The sequence below is a fragment of the Dromaius novaehollandiae genome, chromosome 21 (assembly GCF_036370855.1).
Source record: "Dromaius novaehollandiae isolate bDroNov1 chromosome 21, bDroNov1.hap1, whole genome shotgun sequence".
Lineage (NCBI taxonomy): Eukaryota > Metazoa > Chordata > Aves > Casuariiformes > Dromaiidae > Dromaius > Dromaius novaehollandiae.
The window spans coordinates 3,463,814-3,488,679 of NC_088118.1; the positions used below are offsets into that span (position 1 = coordinate 3,463,814).

General features: G+C 46.5%; 1 protein-coding gene across 2 annotated transcripts in view; it reads right to left on the reverse strand.

The window, feature by feature from the left end:
• Positions 1-1,358: 1,358 nt before the first annotated feature.
• Positions 1,359-24,866, reverse strand: part of NECTIN1 (nectin cell adhesion molecule 1) — a 110,813-nt gene continuing 87,305 nt past the window's right edge. Inside the window, exons 6-9 of one of the 2 annotated variants that reach the window (XM_064524257.1) lie at positions 21,985-22,132; positions 19,610-19,697; positions 18,985-19,095; positions 1,359-4,031 (exon numbers count right to left, since the gene is read on the reverse strand). In XM_064524257.1, the coding sequence (XP_064380327.1) occupies positions 3,813-4,031; positions 18,985-19,095; positions 19,610-19,697; positions 21,985-22,132 (566 nt within the window). In that variant the 3' untranslated portion in view covers positions 1,359-3,812. Of the gene's footprint in view, positions 4,032-13,123; positions 13,280-18,984; positions 19,096-19,609; positions 19,698-21,984; positions 22,133-24,866 lie in introns of those variants that run through there. The other variant, XM_064524258.1, reaches the window with a different exon arrangement.

Here is a 24,866-nt window from a genome sequence, read left to right on the forward strand (position 1 = left end):
AGGAGTAACGACATTTCACCCCAGTGAACGGGAAGAGTGGCTTCATGTCTCACACCGCTAAGACACGGAAATAAAACGCCACTTTCTCCCACATGCTGCCGGCACACTGGATGCATGATCACACTCGACCAGTTTCCTCTTCAACTTGTTCGGCAATCCACCCCAAACAGTGTTACCGGATGGCTGTGTTCACGGGAAAGGTGTCTTGTCAAACCGATCTATGGGATGGCAGGAGGGGAGCAGCTCCCGTTAGCAGTCCTGTGGCAGGATTTCTGCGCCTGCGAGGTCAGTGCAGACCCAGGAACCTTGTCATGGAGCAAGCCAGGGCAACAGGTCCAGCGAAGCCTGGAAACAGCCGCTAGGGAAGCATCCTGCACGTGTGTGGGGAGGGAGAGAGGAATGGGGGCCCTGAATCAGAACCATTTCTAAATGCAGCTTTGTAAAACCAAAACAACTGACTTGAATCTCGCTCTGTCTCTTTCTTCAGGTAGGATTTTGTCCCTTTCTCTAAGGTACAAAGGAATTTGGTGGTATGTGGAGCCTCTCTTCTGCCATTTTTGGGGGACCAGCCTTTTCGGTGCCATTTTTTAAGGAGCAGAGAGAATGTAAAAGGGCAAAGAGATGCAAGATATTCCTAAGCTTAGTACATGTGCTGGCATAAGTCACACGACTGCTTTCAGAGGCTGAATTTTGGCTTTTCTTGCTTTTTTCCTTTCTAAGGAAGATTGAAATCCTTTTGCTTTGCTGAAAAGCACAGCAAAACCCTTTGTGGCAGTCTTTTGTGGGCAGCTCAAATGCAAAGCTGCACAAGGCAACTGGAATTTCTCCGTATCTCTGCGTTCCCCTTCCTCATCAGAGCACTATCCTCCCGCAACCAAGGGCCACAGGGGAAACCACCTCTGTTCTCTGCCTCCTCTAGCAAACATTTTACCTAGCTTGTTTCCTCATGTACCTGAAGACCATATCCTGCTTTTCATTCACATTTTTAGATCTGTCTGAAACTGCACCAGGCAAAGGTTCCCAATCAAATCTACTTTAATTGCTGCCATCCTGGCAGCATCCTGCTATTACGGGCATGCAAGCAGGGAAATGTGTAATGGACTTTCGCTTGTTTTTTCTCCAGGGTCAGTAGTGTTGTGCTGACTCCAGGATGTCAGAGACCCCTGGGTTTTCCAACACCTCATCACCTTTCCAAGCAGGGTGACCAAAGGCAGACTTAGCAGTACAAAATACAGTTTCTTTGCTGGCATGAATGTGTTGACCATGGCTTCGGTTCAAAGCAAACCAAACTTCCATCTCTGTGGTAACCAGAAAGTACCCCATGGTATATTGAAAAGAAAGCAAGAGAGAGAAATACATTATTTAAATCATGACATGTTGTACTTGAGACCATTGGTGAAAGGAAATGGGTGGCTGAATTCTCTGGAGATGGACAGAGAAAATGTGCATCCCAGTGACTCCAGAAAGGGTTCAGTGAGTCAGGATCAAAAGGATGGTATTTCAAAAGTCACATGTAATGCCCTAAGGCTATGCCTGTAGAGTCCGCTGTCCTCTCTGGGAATGAGAGTGCTCCATGCGCTAGCACACACTGAAAGCTGCCATGCCAGTTAGAGGCACTGGCAATTTCAGGTTGGCCAGGAAGCACATCTATACCTCACGTCCATCCATACCTCACCCCAGGAAGCAGAGCCAGGTAACCTAGCTGATACGAGAACCTGTCAGTCCAGCAGAAACCGCCTTGCCATGTTGCTCAGCCATTTCCCACCACAGAGAGGAAATCACGTCATTGCGGCCAGCTACGGTGCTGTGTCCACAAAGCACTAAGTGGCAATGTGCGCCACGAAGCGTGGGGAGAGGGCTGGGAAGTGTGGGTCCTCCAAGTGTGCATTGTATGGCAGATGAGGGGCCGGGGGGGTTGTGAGTGGGGCTTCACCCCCACACAGTACTATATTCACAGTACTATATTCATATACTGCCTAACTGAAGTATAAATCTCTCTCTTACACACAGGTCTATTTACTAGCCTGCAGGGAATCCACGAGGTAGTGTGAACACAGATGTGCTTCTCTGCGGAGGACGCGTAACAAGCGGGGTGAGTCTTGAGGCTGCTCGAGGTGATGGGAACAAAGAAAGTGCATAGAATAACTATAGCTGCTTAGAATCAGATATACAAAAATAAAACAGTGGCTCAGTCTGTGGCATGGCAGGAGCTGGGCTGATTGCATCCAACCTGGTATTCGTACCTCCCCTTATGGGGAGGCTTTCATTGTGACGATAGTTTCAATTCACGTTTGTACAAGTAGCACTGAAACTTGGTGTCTGGGCACCAGGATAATGTGTGGTCCCCTTCTCTCCCTCCCACATGCACTTCACTCAAACATCCTCATGGTCTCCAGCATGATGTTAACTGTGCAACATCTGCAGAAGGTACAATACCCAACCCAAGGCAAAGGAAGGTAAATGCCCTTTTGCCAGGAAGGCACATCCCCTTGTTCAGAATGGTCCCAGACTTCATCTCTTCTATGCCATACCTGGGTGAAACAGATGAATGTTATCCTTGAAGCCAAGCTCTTTTACAGGACTTTCATTCCTTTTTCGCCTGTTCTTCTTCTTTGCTTTTATACATATATATATTTGTGTATATCTATATTTATTTTTCCTCTAATACGAGTGAACACAAATGTGATGTGGAGATCAATTCCCATATCTAAAACACTTTGTGGTTGCAGGAATGTAGACGTTTGGATTTACACACCCACAGACATTCCAAATATCAAAAAAATTGTAGTCCCAAAACTAAGATGCTTTAAAAAAAGTTAAAAGGCCAGATTCCTCTGTTGGCTTTATCCTTCATTAAGAGCAAGAAGATTACCTGAAATCATGATTTATTCTTCATATTCTGCCTGAGTTCACTTTAAAATTCCAATCAACAGGTGCGAGGAAGAGTAGGGGGGAAGCTAGTGGTGGGTCATGTTAGATTTTGAAAAGGAAAATTAGAGAGAATGTTTTTCTTTCTGATTTTTTTCCCCTCTGGGTTTCACATTATAAGAAAGTTATTTAAAGGAAGCTTTGTGTGACTGTGTTGGCTTCAAAATATGCCCCCATGCCCTCTGGATTAGAAAGAATGAATCCAAGAGATTGAGAATGGGAGCAGGAGAGAAAAAAAAAGAGAAAGAAAGAAAACCCCCAAAGCATGTCCTTCTTTCTGTTCTTGGGTTGGTGTTGAGCATCTTTCATTATAAGCATCTTATTATTTGGCTCAGCAGTTTTGGCTGTTTTGCTCTTCACAAATGGGGTTTGCTGTCCCCACAGCCAAGGGGGAAACAGTTTTCTCAAAAGGAGGGAAGAAAAAAGCACTACAGACTCAGATTTGGGCGCTGGCTGGGCTTTAAAACTTCACACCAGGTGGAACAAGGGTTGTGAAGGAATCCATACCCGGTTGCAGACAGTGTAGAGATTGACACAGGGGAGCCTATGGACGTTTAATCAGGTTGGGCATGTCCCATCCAGTACAGGGCAGCTGTCCACCCGTATATGCATGCATGCACATAGCCAGCTTGGTGCAGGAGGGCCAGCATGACAAAAGATGCAAGAACTGGATGAGACAGGGGCAAAGGCATAAAGTTCCCTTGAGCATTAGCAAGCCAGGCAGATACTTAATCTAATCTTGTCAATTACAATTGCACCAAAATTAAAAAATCAATAAATAAAACAAGCAATGGCAAAGGGAGGATTTAAAAGGCCTTGGTTGTTGAGTGACAGGGTCAGGAGAAGTGAAAAAATTAGCTTCTTCATTTTGCTGTGTCGACACTTTAAACATACTGTTCCTTAGGACAGATGTAAGGAGCCCGGGAGCCGGGTGGTGGGCAGCAGAAGGAGATGTCAGAATGATGAGGGTAAAGATCTTGTGGGAGATCTGACAAAGGAGTATAGACACGAGGGATCTTCTCCAGATATCGATCTTCGTGTGAGTAACAGCGGGTTAGGTAATCACTCGCATTCGATATCTCTGAGTGATGCTTTCCAAAGTTCTGCAAGTAGAGACAAAAGTCAATGGATAAAAACACTGGAATCACTGGTCATAAAACATACAACTCTTCAGCTCCTTGCTGAGACACACATATAACAAGTAGGATGGAAAATTAAATAGTTCTGCTTACTGCTTCGGAAGAACAGAAACCCAGGTGATGAATCCTTACATTTCACCTTGGACTGTTTTTGTCAATAAGAAATGTTTGTCTCACTTCCTGAAATGTCCATTCTTCTAATTAATGTGTATAGAATTCTGCATTTTTTGCCCCAAACCTGTCAGTACTATGCCTCTCTCTAAATATAATAAACAGTGAGGTAAGAATAACAGCTTGTTTTCAATCTTCCTAAGTCTTCTACACCGTAGTTTTGAAAAAGCAGGGCTTGTATGTATTGTTACTTTAATTGAGAATCATGCTCTTTTAAGCAAAGGGCACATTTGTCTGGCCAGGGATTTCAGGGGTAAAAATAACTTTTTGTGTCTAATGTGTATTTAGTAGGTATGCATGCATGTGCTAGACTTCGCTTGTGTGAGCAGTTCTGCTGAAAGCGTTGGGACCAGTCTTATGAGTCAAATCAACTATGGACAATGTAAAGCACTTGCAAGACTGAGAGCAACCTGTGAACCCACAATCTTCCCTCTAATGGAGTTTATTCTAATGGATGCTTTGCAAAATCTGATTCTCTCTCTTCAAGTGCCAAATGAAATGAAAAGCCCTTGAAGTCCAAAGCGCTTTGTTTTCTATTGAGATAATTTTGCAGAGGTGCAGCAACCAATATTGAACAAACACTGCTTGTTCTAGTGCAAAATTCCTAAAGATCCCTTTCCCCTGACAAAGTTCAGTGCAAACAGCAGCAACAGGAGGATCAGAGGCAATCCTTGCCTCTCTCATCTTGTGCATGTGAGGCAGGGTATGTCTGTTTAAGCTGAGGGATGCAGAGCTCTCTCAAACCCAGGACTGTGGTTCCCCAGAGGGTGGCAGCAGATGGGAAGTATTCCTGCTTGCTCACAGACCCTTTCCCCTGGCTTGAAGCCCTGTGAGATGACCCAAGCAGGAGGAACATCTAGCGAGGACAGTACTATAGGTTCTTGTTGTTATTAAAATCAGCCCACACTCATGGGCTCTCACCAAGGGCAAATCTCTTCCCTGAGAGACAGCAGATCCAGTGGCAATCATCTTTTATCTGTATGGTTTGGTTTGGGTCTGGTTGAAGCAAGTAGTTTTCTTGAGTTCTTCCTTGTTCTCTTTGAAAATATGAGAAACAGTCTGTTTAGTGATGAGGACAAGGATTTGACCCTCAGGAGAAAAATCCTGAAGGAACAGAACAATCCACTCTGCTTGTCTGCTGCCAGTTCCTGGATAAATATTTCATTAGGATGCTTAAAAAAAATCATATAGAAAACAAAGTGTCGCTAAGGATTTATTGATGATTCAGACTACTATGAGAGGCAGCAAGCAAGTTGGAGGGCTGCACAGTCTTGAGGCAGTTTCAGGAACAGCCTAGCTAGGAGCAATGAAGGCCACTAGAGGATGGAAGTTTGTCTGATCACCAGGAAAACCAGTGCAATGCTAAGGTTAATCCGACTTTCATTTTCCTCTGCTTGGCAGAACTGTGTACCCCACTGCTTAAGCTTTTAAAAGGCAATGATCTTGATCTGGGCAGGTAGCAAAGGGTCACATCACAGACCCCACTCTAGGTCCATTCTGTTTAGAACTGCTGCACTGGTTTCTCTGAAATTCATGTGGTTCAATCCCACACCTGCCTCCTGAAGTTTGTGTCCACTGTTGTTTTTTAATTGCAAAGTTAAAAGAAAAAGAGGGGCTGCGTGGCATTACAGCTGTTTAACTGAAATGACCCCAGCTAGGGAGCATAAGGAAGCTGGACTAACTCTACCTTAGCCCCTCTAATTGCCTCCCAGGTTGTTCAGGCAACCCTGACACACAGCTCTCCCCTTCTTAGGAAGAAGCTATATTTCCACAAAAAGTTTAGGCCTTTACAAATATGCACTGTGCTGGACACAACCCTGTACCTGGAAAACTAGGCAGGCTGTGAGATGCATACTTCAAGGATCGAGACAGTTATCCTCATACAGATTTTATAGCATAAATAGGATCCATACCATAAAGGAGGAAGGGAACAAAGAGCAGCTGATTGCTGTTCTTCTGATTGTTCTAACTGATAAAAAGGAAGAAAGAAGAAATACCAAAACCTGAGGAAAGTCTAAACCTGCATAGAACATGGGAGGTTTTTTTCCCCCCTGTCTGCTGTTATACAAATCTCAAACACAACAGATCTCCTTTCCATAACTGAGAAGAGGGAAAAAAAAAACAAAAAAGAAAAGCAGAAGGGCTACTCTTCTTCTTCTTTTTTTTTTTCTTTCTTTTTTTTTTTTTTAATAGCTGTAGTCATTAATGGACAGCTGAGCTTCCTGATTAAAGCTATTAAAGCTCACCTGTGAAGAAAATTGCCTCAATGCTGGAAATCTAGCAAGACGTAGCAGGCAGAAGTATCTTTTCTCCAGGTTAGTGGTCTATTATTTATTTTTTATTAAATGGGACAGTAGATATATGTGCTCTTTAGGCATGCAATGGGAAAGCATAGGACTTCACACTACTATGAGGATTGAAAATACAGAGAGAAAGATCTAATAGGAAAGAGGAATTCTCAGTTAATATTAGTAGACACCTTGTGCAGACTGAGCTGGTTGTTAACATCGAGCAATGAAAGAAGTAGAAGGAGTTATGAGATGCTGTTTCATGGGTTGCCTACTTGATGATACACAGAGTTAGCCAAGTGTATTTTTTCTGTCTATTTAACTGTTAACATGGGCATGAAACAAGTGCCCATGAAGTTGGGCTAGAGAAACTCAGGGGAGTTCAGTCAGCACTTTGATCTGGCCAGGTGAATACAAACAAGCTTTCTTTTTGTGTCTGTGTTTTATGTTTGCTTTTCACAGTTGGGAGTAGGGCTAGAGCAGGGCTGCTGGAGAATGCAAGCATAGGGGTCAAAAGAAGAGAGTTCCCTGTCTCTTTTCTCTTTTCTTCAGCATGTGAAGCCAGAAGTCAGATGGCTCTTGCTTTGTTCCCTGATCTTATTTCTAAGCAGCAAAAGGGAAGAGAACCAAATCAGTCTGATGTTTATTAACATATTTAACAGCCGGTGCCCTTTGACTTCCTTCCCCAATCCCACTGTGACTTTTCCCAAATCTAATTTATCTTTAACAAAGTTTGAAATTAAATTAGGGATAATGAACTAATTAAATTGAACTGGCACACAATTCTGCCACCTTCCCCCACCTGACTTCTCCCTCTTGCCTTTGTTTCAAACATGATTCCATACAATTCTTTGTTATCTGGGTTACATCTTCCTCCCCCAGTTTTATTTTCAAGAACCTGATTAAAGAGGATGTCAGCAATCTATCCATTTCAGACAGCCTGGCAAATTATCTTTAAATGGTCTTTATTTGATTAAATTAGAGAGCTTTCATTTCTGCTATGACTTACTCTCAACCCTTCTCCATTTCCCTATGTACTAGGCTCAAGCTTTTCTTCGTCTTTTTTTTTTATTTATTTCTTGATACAACTAGGTATGCCACAAACAGCTTTCCTTCCAATCTGACCATATCCTATACTTTTAATCATCCCTAAATAATAGTGAGAAATGGGCTGAAAGTGAAAAATTCCTTGTCAGGGCCCTGAGGAATCATCTTCTCTATTCCCTGGAAAATCTGAAGACTATATTACATGTGGGAAATCGATATTGCTACAGGAGGCTTAGGTGTCTGATTTTGCTTAAAAGCCCAAGGGTCAGTTAATAACCTTTTGCACAGTTTAAACTTGTCTTTAGGCCTGCTGCATGACTAACAGATATAGGTTGTTTTTCTCTACTTTGCCAAATTCTAGGTAGCAAACACAGTGCTCACACTTGCGTTCTCACCTAATGTGTTAGTCTGGTCCCTGGCAGGGAAAAGCCCCTACAGTTCAAAGCTGTTCAGACTTTGTGTTGTCACCTCCCTAACCCTCTTCAACGCTAGTTTTTGACTTTTGGAATTCAGCACAAGCCGATGGAGAGAAAGAAGCAGCTTTGCTGAGTGGCAGCAACAGAGGAGTGTTACCCAGTGGACCAGTCAGTGGGGACAATACAGGTGTTAGAAGATAGAAAAAATAATGGAAACCAAAATTAAGAAGCATTTCATCATGATATTGGAGTCTCATATCTGCATCTCCTGTCTGTTTCTAAACATCCTACTCTGCTTTTTTGTACTACCTTTCATCTTCAACAACTTCAGGTATTTCTCAGTGTGCTCCTGCTCTGTTTGACACCTTATCTATGCAGGAGCTCTTGGAATAATCACTGTGCTAGGTAAAAAAAAAAAAAAAAAAAAAAAAGCAATAACACACTGGAGATGAGCGGGGAGTGGAGGCCCTGAGGCAGCTTGCTCTAAGGAGTGATGGATTTTTATGAGGACAAGACTGAGGGCAGATTGGACAGAAAGAGAGGCTTAGCTTTGGGTTGAGAAGAAGGAAGGGTTGAGCATGAGGAAAGCAGAAATTCCCAAAATATAGGGCAAGGAGCTGTGATGAGGGATGCACACACAGATGCATGCAAATATTATTTATGCAGGAAACTCGCTCATGAAGCTGCATTTTTTCTTACATTATACTTTTAACTCTTTTTATCTCTTACTAGCTATATTTACTTACCTGTTGTCTCTTCCTACAGTGTAAACTGTCTCTGTCAATTATCTTAAACATTTCCCTGCATGCTGTTTCTCCCCTCTGCTCTCCTCTCTACCATTTCAGAGTCAGGGCAGGATTGTTATCCTCATCTTACAGATTGGAAACTAATGAGGAGACATCTTGGTTCTTTGCTTTGTTATTTCTCTTGTAAATTGGAAAAAAATAGGCTATCGAACTGGGGGATATCCAAGTAACTTTGGTGTTGATATGAAGAAAATGTGGGAATCAGACTGAACCAAGACTGCTACAGCTGATGGTTTTCCAGTATCCTTAGTTCAAAATCTGCATTAAAGCTGCACCAAATCTGTAAGTGGTGCAGATTCTAGGGATTTTATAGCGACGTTTGGAAAACAGAGCTGGGAACTGAATCCTGGTCACTGATTTGCTAGGATCTCAGAGTCTGTCTTGTGCTTTCAGCTATTCTTTTTGTAACACAGGCAAGAAATTCCCCCAGAAAACCGAGAGCAGGAGGGTGGAGGTGAGGGGGGAGGAAATAATTAAAAAGCATAAAAAAAAAAAATCACTCATCTGTGGTGTGTCTTAACAGGGAGATTTTGTGGCGGTGAGATTACACCTTCAAAGCACCATATGACTGGTTTTATTTTTACTTCAGAGAGACTGGGAGGATTTTCAAATTTGGATTTGGAGGATTATTGTCCTTTTGCTGACAATAAAATCCCCCACCCCAGGGAGGACAAGGCGAGACCTCCCAAGATGGATTAAGGAGTGTTCCCCTTGTTTATAACAGTGGGAATGGCCTGCCAGTGCAGCCCAAGAAACTGTGAGGAAGGAGGAGTGAAGGCATAAGGGAAAGGTGGCTGCTTTCAACCACGTCTTCCTCTGGCGCTTCTGCTCAGGGTGATGGAGAAATGTTAGCTGAGGGCCGGTGACAGGAGCATATGCTGGTGACTGACCCCCTTCCTCACACCCCAGCCTGGGCAGGGTCCAGAGGCTGTGCTGCAGGCATGGCATGTGAGCAGGGGCGTCTAGAGCACGAGGACCCAGCATGCCCGGGAGCAAGGGCTGTTTGCTGCCCTGTGTGCGGTAGCTTTGCTCAGAGGATCACAAGCCTGTCAGTACAGCTACCTCCTACACACCCCACGCTGGTGTTCATCTCGGCAGAGGAGCTTCAGGCTGAACGGTGCATGGGGATGAGATTTCATCCTGTATCTCTTAGCTTGTAGGAGGCTGGTATTGCTACTGCCCATTGGTGACGGGCAGACAGATGCCTGATAGCTGACCGACACCTCTTTGCAGCAACAAACGGACTCCACAACCAAACGGAGAAAAGAAAAAACAAAACTTACTGTCCACTCTCGCTCGTTACGTCTACGAAGACCTTGATCCTCATTCTGAGAGCAGGAATGGGTGAGACACCGCAAGAGAGAGAGGTTACCGTTCAGATCTGGGGCAGGCCTGCTGCAGACACTTACCTAGGAAGGCCTCTGCTACAGCAAGGGAACTACAGGGCTCCTTCCAATGCAGGAAAACCAGGGACCACAGGGATAAAGGCAGACTGAACTAACTCATTGCACACCTGCAACCCAGACATCTCCACTCCACTGCTACCCACCTGATGGCACTGATGTTTCTTGTCTGCAATGAGGCACTGCTTCAATGGGACTATCCAGTGGGACTTTTTAAAAAGCCATTTCCTTCTTGCTCATCCTTCTGCACTGAGCTGTTCCCTTCCTTCCCAAGGATCCAATTCCCTTGCTTTTTCTTATCTTCTCTCCCCAAACCAGCCCTTCTCCATCTCTGAGCTACTGCTTTTCTCAGTGGTCCTTCTCTGACCTATGCTGGGTGACCCGCAATTCAGCGAGCTGCAAAGACCCCAGCTCTCCCTTTGCTTTCTTCTGCCTCTCCCTACCTTTTGCTGTGCCTCTCTGTGGAGCACCCCTGTGTGGGGGGTTGTAGTTCTGCTAAGCCCACAGCCCCTTCCTCCTGTTTGAAAGGCAGCAAGATGAAGGGGAAGGAGCAGGGAAGGAGCTGCAGTCACCACAAATCAGAGTACACACAGACACTGAGTGAAGGAAGTGGCAACCAAGGAGGGAGCTGCCAATGTCATTTTCTTGGCCGAAGGCTGTTGGCCTCACCCGGCATATTCACTGGTTGGGGGGCACCTGGCACTAAGGGTGTTTGTCACTGCATCAGCAATGAGGGAGTAATCTGGTTGGGGTTTTTAGCTTGAACAGGAGAGCCAGGCTCGAACCTGTGTGCAGCCTGTTGTCTGGGATAAGCGGTTCTATCTGCCTTCTCTCTTCATACTTCTTAGTCTCTCTCTTCAGTCCTGGAGGTGACCCCTTTGCTGCCAAACTTGGCTCCTCTGACACTTGCTCATAGCTGTGTGAACAGCTCCCAGAATCTCTCAGCAGCAGCCCCAGTTTCTCTGTCATTCTGTAGGATTTGACTATCAAGGAGTTACCTGTACCACGCAGTGCCCTTGCCCATCAACTTGTAATTACCCAGGTCCTATTAATTTGTTGGTGCTTTCCCAGATCTTTATGTGGCTCAGATCCCTGTGGTGCTTGAATGTCTCTGGCCACAAACTATGCTGCTCCAGGTGGAAATGCCAGCTGATCTTTAAAGGGGTGTCAAGGGATCTGGGTGTGTGTGCAGAGGCTGGAGTTCAGATCATGAACTGCTGAGCCCAGCAGGACCTGATCTCCTAGATGGGCAGGAAAGGAGAGTTACTTCCCTTTCAGCTAGGGAATTGGTGGCCTCTACACTTCAATGCCCTAGAAAGGGTAAGGGAATGTAAGAAAGCCTGAGGACCCCTCTTCTGCAAACACCAGCCTACTTCAAAGGGTCACTGGTAGGTAGAAATGAACTAAAACAGCCTCCTGTCAGTTCAAATGGAAGCTGTGGTCCCTGCTACGGGGGCTGAGCTCGAAGGAGCTTGGGGACACTGAAACAGAGAAGTCGGAGAAACACATGAACAAAGGAAGCAGTTCAGTCTGATCTCCATTCTTAGAGGTAGAACATCAGAGCAAATAATGTTTCTCCCTTTCTCACAAACGTCTAAACAGATGCTCTCTGTATCTGCTATAGACAACACAAGCTCCTTTTTTGCACGCACCATCCCTCTCTTACTGTCTGTTATTCACAGGCTCTTTTGGATGCAGAGAACCTTTACATGTTCCCATATTCTCTCGTATACTCTCCCACCTTGTTCTTTCACACATACACATATGCTCCCTCTTATCTATAGTCTCTTTCACACACACAAGCTCTTTTCCACCCATGTGCTAACGTCCACATTTGCTTTTCCTCTCTCACATATAAACGCTTGGGGAGCGAGCACTGAGGGGTTTTATCCTTTTCTGAACAGGAAGGACAGAGAGCAGATCTTTGAACAAGACAACAATTCTTTCAAACCTTGGGCACTTCCTCCCTGCTCCAAAACCCTGTTCTCCTGCTGGGCACGCTGCTTTGGGCAATACTCTGAGTGCACACCTAGGCATCCTGCCAATAGGACAGTAGTTTTTCCTTCACGTGTCCTGGCTGTGCAGATGGGCTTGTCACCATTTTCAGCCTCTAGTCTATAAGGTGCAGCTCTGGCTGACGAGGCAGGCTGGGGCTTTTCCAAGTGCTAAGATACGAAGTTCTTCCACTTTCCAGACAAACAGACAGCTCTGTTCCTTTTTTGACTTTTTCTTACTTTTTATTTCCTCTCTCTGTGTATCCTTGGTTTTTAGTACTTTAGACTAAGTCTCTCATTGCTTTTTCTCATTCACTGCCCTTCTGTTTGGCTCCCCTACTTGCACTGAGGAGCTAGGTTTTCTCTGACCCATCCTCCTCCTCTTCTGACCCAAGAGTCCTTGGAAATCTGCTTTTAACATTTCCTTAAGGGTTTTGTCCTCGGCTTCTGCACGTTGTAATATTGTTATTTTGCTTCAGGCTGTTAAGCCATACAAAAAAGCCCCTCAAACTAAACCCTACACCAAGAGCTGAACCTTGCAAACCCACCTTGCTTCTCCCCATGCTGCCAGCCACATCGGCTGCAGAGGAGACCTCTGTCCAGAAACAAACCTCTTATCTCTGTTCCCTCCCACATACCTCACCTCACTGCAGAAAAAAGGGAATATGCTGCAAAGAGCATGCACAGAAGGCAAGGCAAAGGCATTCTTGTTGTCAGCACCCTGAGGAGGATGGGTAGCAAAGGGACCAGCAGTCAGGGAGCAGCATGCAGGAGGGTGAGGGAGTTGCAGGGAGGACAGACTGGATTGCAAAGGAGCCATTCCACAAGAAGGGGAGGTGATGCAGGAGGGAAGCACTGACTTCAGAGGAGGGTAGTGAGGAAGGCAGAGTGTGACTGTGTACCTTGAGGCCAGAATCTGAGGGGAAAGGGCCTAGAGTGACATGCGCTAGCGTAAGTTGGGCTGGATGGTTGCATACTCGACTAGGTCTCCGCCAGCGTGGATGGAGGTCCGAGGACTGGGTGACGAGGCCAGAGCGGACGTGTCCAGCTCTGCATAGTGGACATCACAGTCCTTGTTGCCAGAGTTCTGAAGAGAAGAGACCAGCAAGGCAGTGGGGACACAGAGGGGAGGAAGGGGAGAGGTGGGGGTAGGAAATGGGAGCGTGAACAGAGGATCCGTGCCAAAGGCAGGGAGTGAGTGAATAAGACAGGAAAAGAGGAGAGGGAGTATGTGAAAGGAGGGGAAGAAAGAAGAAAAGGGTAAAAAGGGGGAGGAAGAAGAAACAGTTAAAAAGAGGGAGGGTAGCAATGAACAATCAGTCAGGTAAAATCCCAAATCAAAGCAGAGGTCCCAAGGGCATTGCTCCCCAAATCCACCAGTATTCTGAGTGACCCAGCCCAGGCTGGCAGGGCCCACAGCAACAGCCCCATTTCCCCCTTTTACTGGGGCTGCTTCCCACAGTGTCTTGCTGCTCTGGGCTTCCCATTAACCCCTTGGGGATCAGCATTTTCCTCAGTCAGGAGCTGTTTTGTGGGTTCAAAGCTCACAAGATGCCAGAGCCTTGGTCAGTTTGGACTCAGGAACTTGGGGTTTCATCGCAGTACTCTGGAGGTGAATGTGGGACTGGGGGTGTAAGTGCCAGTCATGGGCAAGGCTTGAGTTTTAGGTGTTAGGAAAGAGATACCTGGAGGGGGGAGGGCTTCAAAACCATAACTCCAAGGGCAGGGTGATGCAGCAGTCAGACACGCAACCATAAGGAGATGATATTGTTTAGCAAAGAGTGCTACCTACCCCAGATTTTCTCTGCTTGGGATTTCTCCTCTAGCTAAACTGTTTTTTGTTCTGAAGACCACCCAAGTACTCCTGGTCATTGCTAGAGGCAGGCTGCCAGCTAGGTAGGCTGTTTTTCTGTCCTAGAGTGGGGGCTGTAATGTTTTTACATGCTGCATTTTTTGCACAAGGCTTGACAGAACACTGTGTTACTGCAGATTACCTATGCAGCATAATTCTGTCATTGTGATAATGTCTAATAGATGCTAAAAGCATCCTTCTTTGGCACGAAAATATTTATGGGTAGTCCGTCTTCAAGTGGGCCTGTCAGCAGGAACTGCATGAATGGAATATTATCCAATCTGTCTGATCACTTCTATCCAGACATCTCCCATGCTTTGCAAATAAGAATAGCCAGAGAACCTTGGAAGGTAGGATGGCCTGAGCAACGAGCCCTCATTGCTCATTGGGGAAAATGACACCAGGAGAAGGAATGATGTGTTATGGGACAGCTGTAGTGGCAGCAGCAAAGGTGTGAGTGGGTACCCTGCTTTTGTGCCCTGTAGAGTTTCTGTAATACTCTCTTGAGCGTGGTTGGCATCTATCTGGTGTGTCTGGTAAGCCTCTCTGAGAGGGCAGAGTTGTCTCTTCCAGATGAAAGAGCTTTCCTGTTTCTTCATCCCTTCTCCAAAATGGCTGTGTCACATGGAAATTATGGAAAAAGGTGATTACTTTGAAAATGTTTCTCTTCTCTTTGTTTGTAATTCTCCTCAGCCATGTACCAGCTGTGGCAGAGCCATTTTCACGTTTATAACCCTGCAATGAGCTATTTTAGTGCCTGTTGCTGGAAAGGGTTATTCAATGAGCAATTATCTCTGACTGCTGCCTTCTTCTGTGGCAGGGCTTAGCTCCCTGCTCTATGTCCCTCAGCTGTGGGGATGAGAGGAGATAGGAACATGATGCTAGTTCGTGTTCCCATTATCAAATCCCCCTGTGGGTGCCCAGCCAGGCTAGACTTTGGAGAACCATGTGGCTTGAGGTGACCCTGTATCTTGCCCTCGAGGAGATGACCAGATGGCAATGGCAAGTTCTCAGTATGAAAGCTGCATATCGTATGGCCTCTCTGCTTCCTGGCTGGACCTGGACTGAGCATCTAGGGACATCAAAGAGAATTAGCAATGGCAATGCTAGCCTCAGACCTAAACCTATGCCCTGTAGGGCTCTCTGTCTCTAAACTTTGTATCTCAATGCCCTTTATAGCCTCAGAGAAAGGCAGACCAAGTCTTTAGCTTTTTCCTTCATACACTGTCCATTTTGTACCTCTCCTGTCCAAAATAGTGCTTCCTTCCCTCTGGAGGTATTCTCTCCATGGAGTTCCCCTATGCTTTGCCATTCTTGGGCTTGCTCCTGCTCCCTGCTGCTTGTTTGGAACAAAATTTATTACAATTTCAATAATGTGACTTGTATACAAGGTCTAGCGCTGCCGCATGCAAGCGCTCTGTGTAAATCATCAGCATCGGCATCTTGGTAATTGCCCTGTAAACTGGAAGGAATTATTTTTCTGTCTACAGCAATGAAACCTTCTGTTCTACCTGTGCAAATGGGTGTGGGTGACACATACACTAATCACACTTCTGCTCCTACACTCTTGTACCTTCACCTTTCTTGCTCACTCTCCCTCTCGCACCCAAACACACAGCATCTACATGACAAATGCGTGCTGCCATGTGCACGCAGAGCACACTGCTGCTCTTTTGCAAGCATATCTTACTCTTCATACTCAAACATATGTACCATTGCTCAGACACGCATACTGTTTGTTGCTGTGATCTGAAACATGCATGTGTACCTTCCCATCACATTCATTCCTGCTTAGATACCCTCATGTAAACCAGAACTTTTGCCCCAAAAGAGCTCAAAGACAAATGCTGTAGGCAACCCCATCACACATGTGCACAATTCTGTGCCTGTGAGTGCCCACTGCTGTGGCCTTGCACATTTCTGTGCTGTTGGCTTTATGTTCGTGTTATCCTGCCCACACTTTGCAACACGTAAGCATACGTATTTGTTTATAGCCTCTGACACAAGGCCCACCACTGCTCCACTGTGCAAGCATCCCATCCCTGCAGATGTAGCCCAGCCTCTTCCCTTCACCTGCCAGTACACATCTGCATACATTTGCACACATACACCTGCACACCCACCTCATGGGTTCCTGCCTTACTCCTCCACCTGCCTCTTTCCTTTTCACCTGGCATCTCTCCCATTTCCCCCCTCCCTTGCTCTTTGCCATCTCTAATCGCTTTCCCACTCCCTTTTCACTGCCATGAAATTGTCAACCCCAGGCAATGGCTTTCATGCAGCCTTGTGATGAATCTAGTTTATCCCAAATTAGGAGATTTCACACAATTCATTTAAAGCCAAATGTTCCCGCCCCATCTTCATGCAGAATTGGTTTCCTTCAACTCTCGTCTTTTTGACCACCCCTCCCAAGTCAAATCTGCAGAGGAAGTGCACGGAGAACAAGAATATCCTGCCTTTCTGTGGAGCCTTTCCCCTCCAAAGGGTCCCAGAACCATCTGCACAGCAGAGCTGCTGCGTACATCTGCTTCTGGGATACAACTTGATAAATGGGAGTGGGACTGTATCACAGCAAGGTCAGCAAAGACCCACTGAAACGGAAGGGAATGTGTTTCCCTCCTCGTCCTCGTACTGGCCTATCTCCCTGGCTAAGGACTACACAGATCTAGCTTAGCTTGTTCACTCCCCTTAGCATGATGTTGGAGTGCGGATGCTGGGTCTGAGCTGTGTGCTGTTTGGTGGTACCACCACTATCCATAGGGCTGTTCCTTGGAGATCTCCATGCAAGTTCTACCCCAACCAGACCCCCCCGCAGCGTCTCCTCTGCGGGGAACTGCACTTCTGTTTTGTGGGCAGGAGGCTGTGGCAGTGCTTTAGGGGGAAAAACTGACACCTCTGAGCAGTCCTGCAGGAAGGAGAGTGAGAGCTAGCTCCTTTGCAAAGCGCAGCTGGGCAGCGTGATGCAAGCCTGTCCCTCGCTGCGGCAGCACGTACTGCCTGCCGTATCTGGGCAGAACCTAGCACAACTGGCACTCCTTGGCAGAAGAGTGACAGCCTCCTTCCCCTTGCCAGTCACGCGCTAGAATAGCCTGCTGCATGCTCTAAAGGTACCGTGATTTAGCAGGGAATGGGAGCAGGCCTTGTCTCTTTCCTGTGGCAAGCAGCCAAAGTGTGGTGCGTGTGCGTGATGGTGGAGCCTGATACCTTTTATAGGGACTGTCAGCCAGGCTGACCAGAGGACAGGTACAATTCAGAGCTGTGCCAGACTTGCGCCAAGAGCAGGCACAGCTGCGACAGCGGTGGGCGAGTCACCCAGGCACATCCCTACTGTGAAGGGAGTTTCTATGTGGGTCAGGTGAAATGAGGGCTCCACAGTCCATCACCTCTTGGCTATAATCTCTGGTAAGGAGCAGCAAGTGCCAAGCCTGGGACATGGAAATGCATCTTCTCAGAACGGGATTGAGAGGAGCAAACTCTGTTCCTATGGTTACTGAGCAGCTACCCAGCAGGCCCGATCTCACATCACTAACTCTGCCACTTAATTAACTGACTGCTCATTATTTCCCAAAATGAGCTGCCTCCATTCTCCTGCCTGCCTGAAATTGAGCTCTCAGATGCTCTCTGCAGAGCAGCCCGTCTGGTTCTAGCATCCTGTCTTTCATTTAAAACTCACCCACTGCTCAGCAAGGTTTGTAAAGAGCTGGAGACAAGCCCCAGGACTGAGAGAGGGCTCTAAAGGGAAGTTTTTCTTGAGGAACATGAGCTGCATTTAGCTAGGATAAAGTAAATAGGATCATATCAGCACAGCTCAGTGCAGAGCTATGGCTGAGCCTTTCTATTACTGATGCTTTGGTCATCTTTCTCACTGCAGACTTCTGCTAGCTAGAGGTTACTGGGCCCTGTCCTGATCTGATATTTATATTCCTTTCTCAAATGACTGGATGGACATTGCTAAGATGTAGAGGCACTAGGGTATATGTGTAGCTCTCTGAACCACCCCTTATGGAGGAAGAGTTGGAGAAAGACCTGCAGCACTTGCACTGGAGTCCTGTGCCTTCCATGTAGGGTGGGAGAGGGAAAGGATGTGATCCAAGGCCTGGAGAGTGAAGGGTTTCAGTTTTTTGCTCAGTGGATTGCTCTAGTCATACATGTGCTCTGTTTCCTATGCCTTTGCCCTTAGATATCTAACCTTTTCCTCAGTCAGCCTCAGTCTTTGTAAAACAATCTTTCCTGCATGGCTGGTAACATCTCTCCCTGACCCTTAATCTCCCTGCTGCTGTTGCCTTGCATTACCATCTCTCTATCTGAAGCTGAACAAATCCACACAAAACAAGGGGTTTTGGAGAATTTGTCATCAGTTGAGAGTCAAACACTGGCACACTCTACGCTGCAGATAAGTGCTTTGTGAAGCTCTCTGCAGTGAGAGTCAAACACTGGCACACTCTACGCTGCAGATAAGTGCTTTGTGAAGCTCTCTGCAGTGCATACCATGCCTTGAGAGCTGCTTCTTTCAGCTGCAAACTCTAACAGGGGCTCAGTTGCAGGAGGTGAAGAGTGACTGGGCTTAGCTGTCATGTATAAGTAAAGATGAGACTACCACAGGCTCTGACTGTCCTCTGATGAAGAACTGGAATAAGCAGGGTGTTTTAGTGAGGAATGACCCATAAACCCACAGTTCTAGGACCTATGGAACCTGAGGGCCAAAAAGGCAAGAGCTGAAGCAGGGTGAGTGGTACTTGAGTGGTAGTTTGAGATCAAGAGTGTGGAGTCTGCCTTCCTCTAGGAGAGGATACTCCTGGACTGAGAAGGTTGCTTGTCCACTCCTGGTGGATGGTTGGGGTTGCTCCTTTCGTGGAGTGAGAAATGCTGTGTTGAAAGGCAGTGAGGCTGGTGGGCAAGGGTGAGGTCAAGCAACGCTGTTAGTACCCTGATCTCCTTACCAGTTTGTCGGAGTAGGGAGAGGGCTCAGCGGCTGACATGTCATAGTATGGAGTCTGCAGAGGGAGTTTTTGGATTTCCTCCTCGTGTTTCATGTTGTCTAAGTGAACAACCTGTATTAGAGGAGATAGAAGAGGGATGAGGAGAGCAAGCACTATCCTTCTGCCACAATTTGGGGCGACATCTGCTTCAAGTGAAAACACCACAAGACATCACCATGAAAGGCAGTGCATTTTACCTTCTCCCTTGCTCCTACCATATTACTTGCTTCCTGTTTTCTATTTCATTCTCACGCTTCTCTGCTCACCACTACCACTCAGGATATTGAAAATGGTGGGGATGCTCAAAAAACCCTCACAGCTAAGAGGCCATCTGAACACCACCTCATTCAGAATTCAACCCCTCCTGAAAGGGAGCAAACAGGATCCAAATTATAGCTTTAGATTACTGCCAGTCTTTGAAAATTCTTGGGCAGGAAAGTCCTAGCTTGCTGCCCTTCACGCTTAGGCCACGGGCTTGTTTGTGTTGGCAAACCCTGTGCTCCAAAATTCAGGCAGCGTGGGCACTGCTGGGAATCAGTTTTCCTTGCCAGAAGTAGGAGCTTGTAACAAGACTGGGGAGGCGTACCTGGATATCTTCTGCAGTCAGGTGGCTTTTCATCTCCTGTTTCCTCTTTGGTGGAGGGGCAGGTTTGTGGGATGGAGGCAAGTCAGTTCTGTAGGTAAAGAAGTGGCTGCTGATTAGAGAGCAAGAGAAAGGGGTCTGCCTGGTTTGGCATACCATGACAGACAAGATCCCGCATGCACCAAAACGAATGACAAGATTTGATTGTGTTTGTCACTGAACTGTTGATATAAACATATAGATTATTTTCAGTCAACCCCCTTGCCCTCCCTTTCACCCCAATTAGAATTGTTATTAGAAATAAACGCCCTCCTAGTGTTCTGTTTATAATTCCAAGCAAATCTCCATGTCACATTGCAGATCCTGAGGGTGAAGCTGGGATACCAGTTTCCTAGAGCTGTTCTGGAATGGCTCCAAATCATCCCATTGGAGGTGGCTCATCTTATGGCTGTAGGGTACCAGAAAGTCTCTGGCAGTGATCATTATCAATCAGCAAGGCAATGTCACACCCAGTCTGGGAGCTTATCTGGAACAGGAGCTGATGCCACAGGCTTCCCACTAGGAGTCTGAACCTTCCTCATACACGTGTTATGCCACGCAGGGAGGTTTATCCCTGACCCTTAATCAGGGGATCAACTTTTGCCCCAAAGCATAAGGATTGGCAGCCATTATAATCTCCAGCCTAGAGAATGTCTCTGCACATTCTGCTCATAGGCACAGATGTGTCTAATCCTTTTACAAAACTTATTAAAACTTTGGTCTGCTAATTAGCTGGCTGCCCCTCCTTTCTCTCTGTACAAACTTCACCAGATCTTCTTCTTGACAGTCCAATGGATTCCGAGATGGGACAGACTTTATAGGGGAAGGGAAAATGAGACCCAGGCCTTTGCAAAACATTGACTTTATGACTCTAAAGAGAAGAAATGCTGTTAACTTTCAGAGGCTTTGGAGCAGACTCCACAATAGAGGCAGCACCTCTGCAGACGAGGGCACTGTTGTGTTTCTATTCCCAGTTAAAGTGGCCCTTCCCTGTGCCTGCCTGGAGGGCCATTGTGGGAAGTGAATTGTCTGAATGTGTCTCTATCATAGGGCTGATGCTGTTGATGCAATTTCACCTTGTGGTGCTATTCTTTTTTGTTGGTGTGTGCCATTCTGTCTCCCTCTCTGTTTTCCCCTGTATTTCTTTCCTCCCTCCCGCTGCTATCCTCCAATGCCTTCTCTCAAATGGGATTAAATGGAGCACAAAATGTGGCCAAGATGTAACAGCAATGAGGTGGAGATTGGGGAAGATAAAAGGTACTCCTAGCCTTTGGGCTTTCAGTGCCTCTCCTGCTGATGTGGGAAGGGAGCAGGTGCCCTTGAAAAGGCAGTGACAAGAGCAGGATGGGGCTTTTCAGGAAGAGGCTGGGATAAACATTTCTGAAGAGGGCTCTATGTGCTGAACTCCGTGCCACCAAATGCCCTGCCTGGGATATGTGCTGTGCAGCATGGGGCAGAGCAAAGCAAGTACCTGTCAAAGAGCAGCCCTTGGGGCATCACCTCTCTCTGCTCTTGTATTGTCAGAGTTCATGTTTTCAAGCTGACTACATAGGTGAGAAACTGGAATGGTGGGTGGATATAAATCCTTTCTGGACTCTGGGATATCATTAGAGCTGCTCAGGGTCTATCAGAGACCTTCTCTGAGAGAATCTAATTCAGCCTAATTGAACAGCCTGAATCCATCTCTCTGAAAAGGGAGGATTAGGATCTTCTCCTACTGTTGGAGGTGCAAGCGGCCAGTCAGCACTGTGGCAGTCCCATCTGTGTATGGCTTGAGATTGGGAGCAAAAACCAGGCCACAGGGAAAACAGGTGGAGAACTGAGGGGATGGCTGGAAGCTCACAGGGGCCTGGCTTTCCCATTTAGTTCTGATCTTAACCGTTCCCACTTGCTTAGGCAGGCTGGTTTAACCAGGCCAGGTTTGGTGGAAAAGATCAACCTGGATCTCCCCAACCCTATCAGTGGGAACAAGAAGGGCCACTTGTGGGAAGGGGTTAATGGAGCGTTTGTCATCCTGCACAAAACAGCTGCACAACATCCAAGGATATGTTACAGTGAAAGCAGAATCTGGGTGAGCATCACAGTGCTTCAGTTTCCACTTAAGGCTTGTGATAAGAGTTCAAAAATAGGCAAAAGCAGGATGGAAAGCAGTAGAGGGGCCCCAAGGAAGGGAAGCAAGCCAGAGGCATGAGCCAGAGGATGGCAGACAGGAAGGAACAGCAGGAAAACAAAGAAATGTTTCTGTTTTTTGCTGTGTGCCTCGGTCTCTGTCTGCTGTCCCATGCAATAGCACCTGTGCCATCAGCGCACGTACTTCATATGAGCTCGGAGCTACTTACAAGTCGCTGTCTGTTTCAGCGCGGTTCTTCTGTTGCCGCCTGTAGACAATAAATACTGTGACAGCCACACCGATGATGAGAGCTGCTGCAATGACACCTCCCACGATGCCAATAATGCCTCCTGGGGCACCCTGAGGTAGTGGCTTATCTGCAATACACAGGGAAACACAAGAGAGAAGAGGGTTAAAGCATCAGACGACACGACGGGCAAGGCACAAAGACTGGCAGAACTAGGGACTCCGGGAGCAAACACGCCAGCCCGCTCTGACACTGCCTCCGGTAGTCCTGTGTGCAGACAGCTTCACTGGGGGAGATGGGTCATGCTGAAATGTGGTCAGAGCTCGAGAGGGGTAGAAATCCTGGGTTAAAATCGCAGCCCTATTGAAATGAAGGAGAGCTTTGATCCTCAGCTTTTCTGAACTCAAAATTGATAGCGATACCTAATTTATTGCAGTGGAGCAGAGGTGCATGCATCAGAGCCTGTCACCCCTAAACCTTACAAAACAGATGACCTGATTGTAGGATTTAGGGATGAGGAGGGGTTATTTTTTATCTTCGATCTCCTGCTTGCCCTGTGGCTGGAGAGCTTTGTGACTTGGGCCAGCTCCTCTGTGACTAATGTGGACCTCATTCAAAGGAAACCAATCCCATGGGCTTGATGGGAAAGCACTTTGAAATGTACGATAAAAGGATTTAATTTGCTCTACCTTCCAACCTAATTAAACTTGAAAACTAGCTAATTGGTACTTTGTACTTACAGCTCCGGCAATGATGAAAGGAGGAGATAATTGGAATAGAGGAAGAAGGAGGAGGAGCAGAAGGGAAAGAAATCCAGGGGAAGGGAGGGAGACAGGGATGAGGGGAAAAGGTGCTTTGTGGAACTTATCTGTCATGCCTAATTCTTGTACTTTTCTTAATGTACTGGCTACTGGCCACTCTTGGAGACTAGATACTAGACTATATCAACCGTATTTGGCAATAAATATGGCCTTGATTATCATCGTGGCAGCCAGCATCTCTGCTAAACTACTCATCCCCAGCATCTTAAAATGATACCCATTTTACTTGTGTGCATGTGTCTAAAATGTATCTACACACATGCCCATTCCTGCATACTTTTGGGGGGTGAAAATCTGCCACTTACTTCCACCCCGCATCCATGGATTCAGCACTTTTTTAGCTTGAAGGCTGGACTCTGCGATATTAAGTGCAAAGCACAATTGCAGAGCTGACTGTGTTGAACTATTGCCAACAGACTATTCCCAGATCTTACCTTACAGCCAGCCTTTTTCACCTTTCAGATTTGCTGCTGTCATCCACGAGTGAACTGAGGTGTGGAAACATTTCCCAGGGAAATCCCCTCTCTCTAGTCAGTACTAACAAATTGCACAGCAGAGAGCTAGCATGTTTACTGTATCAGTACAAAACACTTGAACTCCTAGCACCATGCTGTGGAGACCAACCAGGGAAGAATTTGCCCTGGAAATGGTGTTGACACTGATCTCCCATGACTTTCCTGGAGACTTCTTTGTGAACCTGCCTTTCTCTTGCCTCACAAGATGCCTCCATCAGTTGGCATCCCATGCCCAGCCTTCCCCTGTTCCTTAATTAAATGCTCAGAGCTGTGTGTCTTCAAGTGGCAGGATGCTGTAGTCATCAGAGCCTGAGCCCCCTCCCCACCTTCCTCAGCAGTGGCAGTCACTTTTCTCTCTCTTGCCTTCTCCGTAAGATGGCTCTTTGGATGGCAGGTAGCGAGCAGAGAACATCAGCCTCCTGCTACTGCTGTAAATCAGTATGTGTGTGGTGGTGGAGGGGAGAGGGGGCAGAAGGAGAAAGCGGGGAAGGGAAATAATAAAACTCATCTCTGGGAATTTGAACAGGGCTGTGTGATAGCAGAAAGTGGTCAGTGAGATTTAGAGAGGGTAAAAGGCAGCCATGAATTGGCAAATGAGAGAGAGGGAAATGCAGGGCACTGGGAAAGGACAGTAAGGTGATGAGGAAGGAATGGAGGAGAACAAAGAAATGCAGATGTTCTGGGGTGTCTATATCTCAGTATACTTCTCTTGCCAAATGCTTGAGACTACGGTATGAACTTCCCAGTGTGGTTACCCAGCCTGCTGCTTTGACCATCTGCCTCAGGCAGGGCCGTGTGATGATGCAGTGCTTTGACATAATGGCAAGTACCAAGCAAAGAGAAATCCCTATGAAAACAAGCCCTTCCCCTACAGGTGTAGATCTTGCCTGGAGAATGGGCTAAGCCACGCTGCTGCAGGTGTTGGGTACATCACTGAAGGAGTCCAACCAGTTGACTGTGAAAGCCAACAGGGATGAGAGCTGAGAGGAAGAGGAAAAGATAGGAAGTGAGGAACATAAATGAGAGTTGAAGGTCTGGGGAGTGCAAGAAAAGGCAGAGAACTATATGTATATATGTGTGCGTGTGTGTGTATACATATATATATATATATATCTATATAGAGACTATATATGGATCATAACCATACAGCAGAGGAGAAGTAAGCAAGAAGAGAGGGAGAAAGACCTTCCCTTCTGTATTTTCTGTCTGTCTCTCTTTTTTCTTTCTTTCTTTCTTTTTTTTTTTTTAAGCCTCTCTTTCATCTATATCCCTAGCCTTTTACTTCTTCCATCTCCCCTTCATGGGAAAGCAATGTGGCTGGTACTTTTTGGAGGACTGCTTACCCAAATGCTTTGAGATGTCTTCTGACAGCCTCTGTATCTGCCTAGAGGGCTCTGAGTTAATGCAGGGCTCACCTGCAACCCATGCTATTTCCTTCTCTCCCCTGCATGTATTGCCTCTTGAACAGGTAAAATGAGGAGCACCAGCAGTGCTTTTCTGAAGGACAAGGTGGCTACAAGAATGGGTA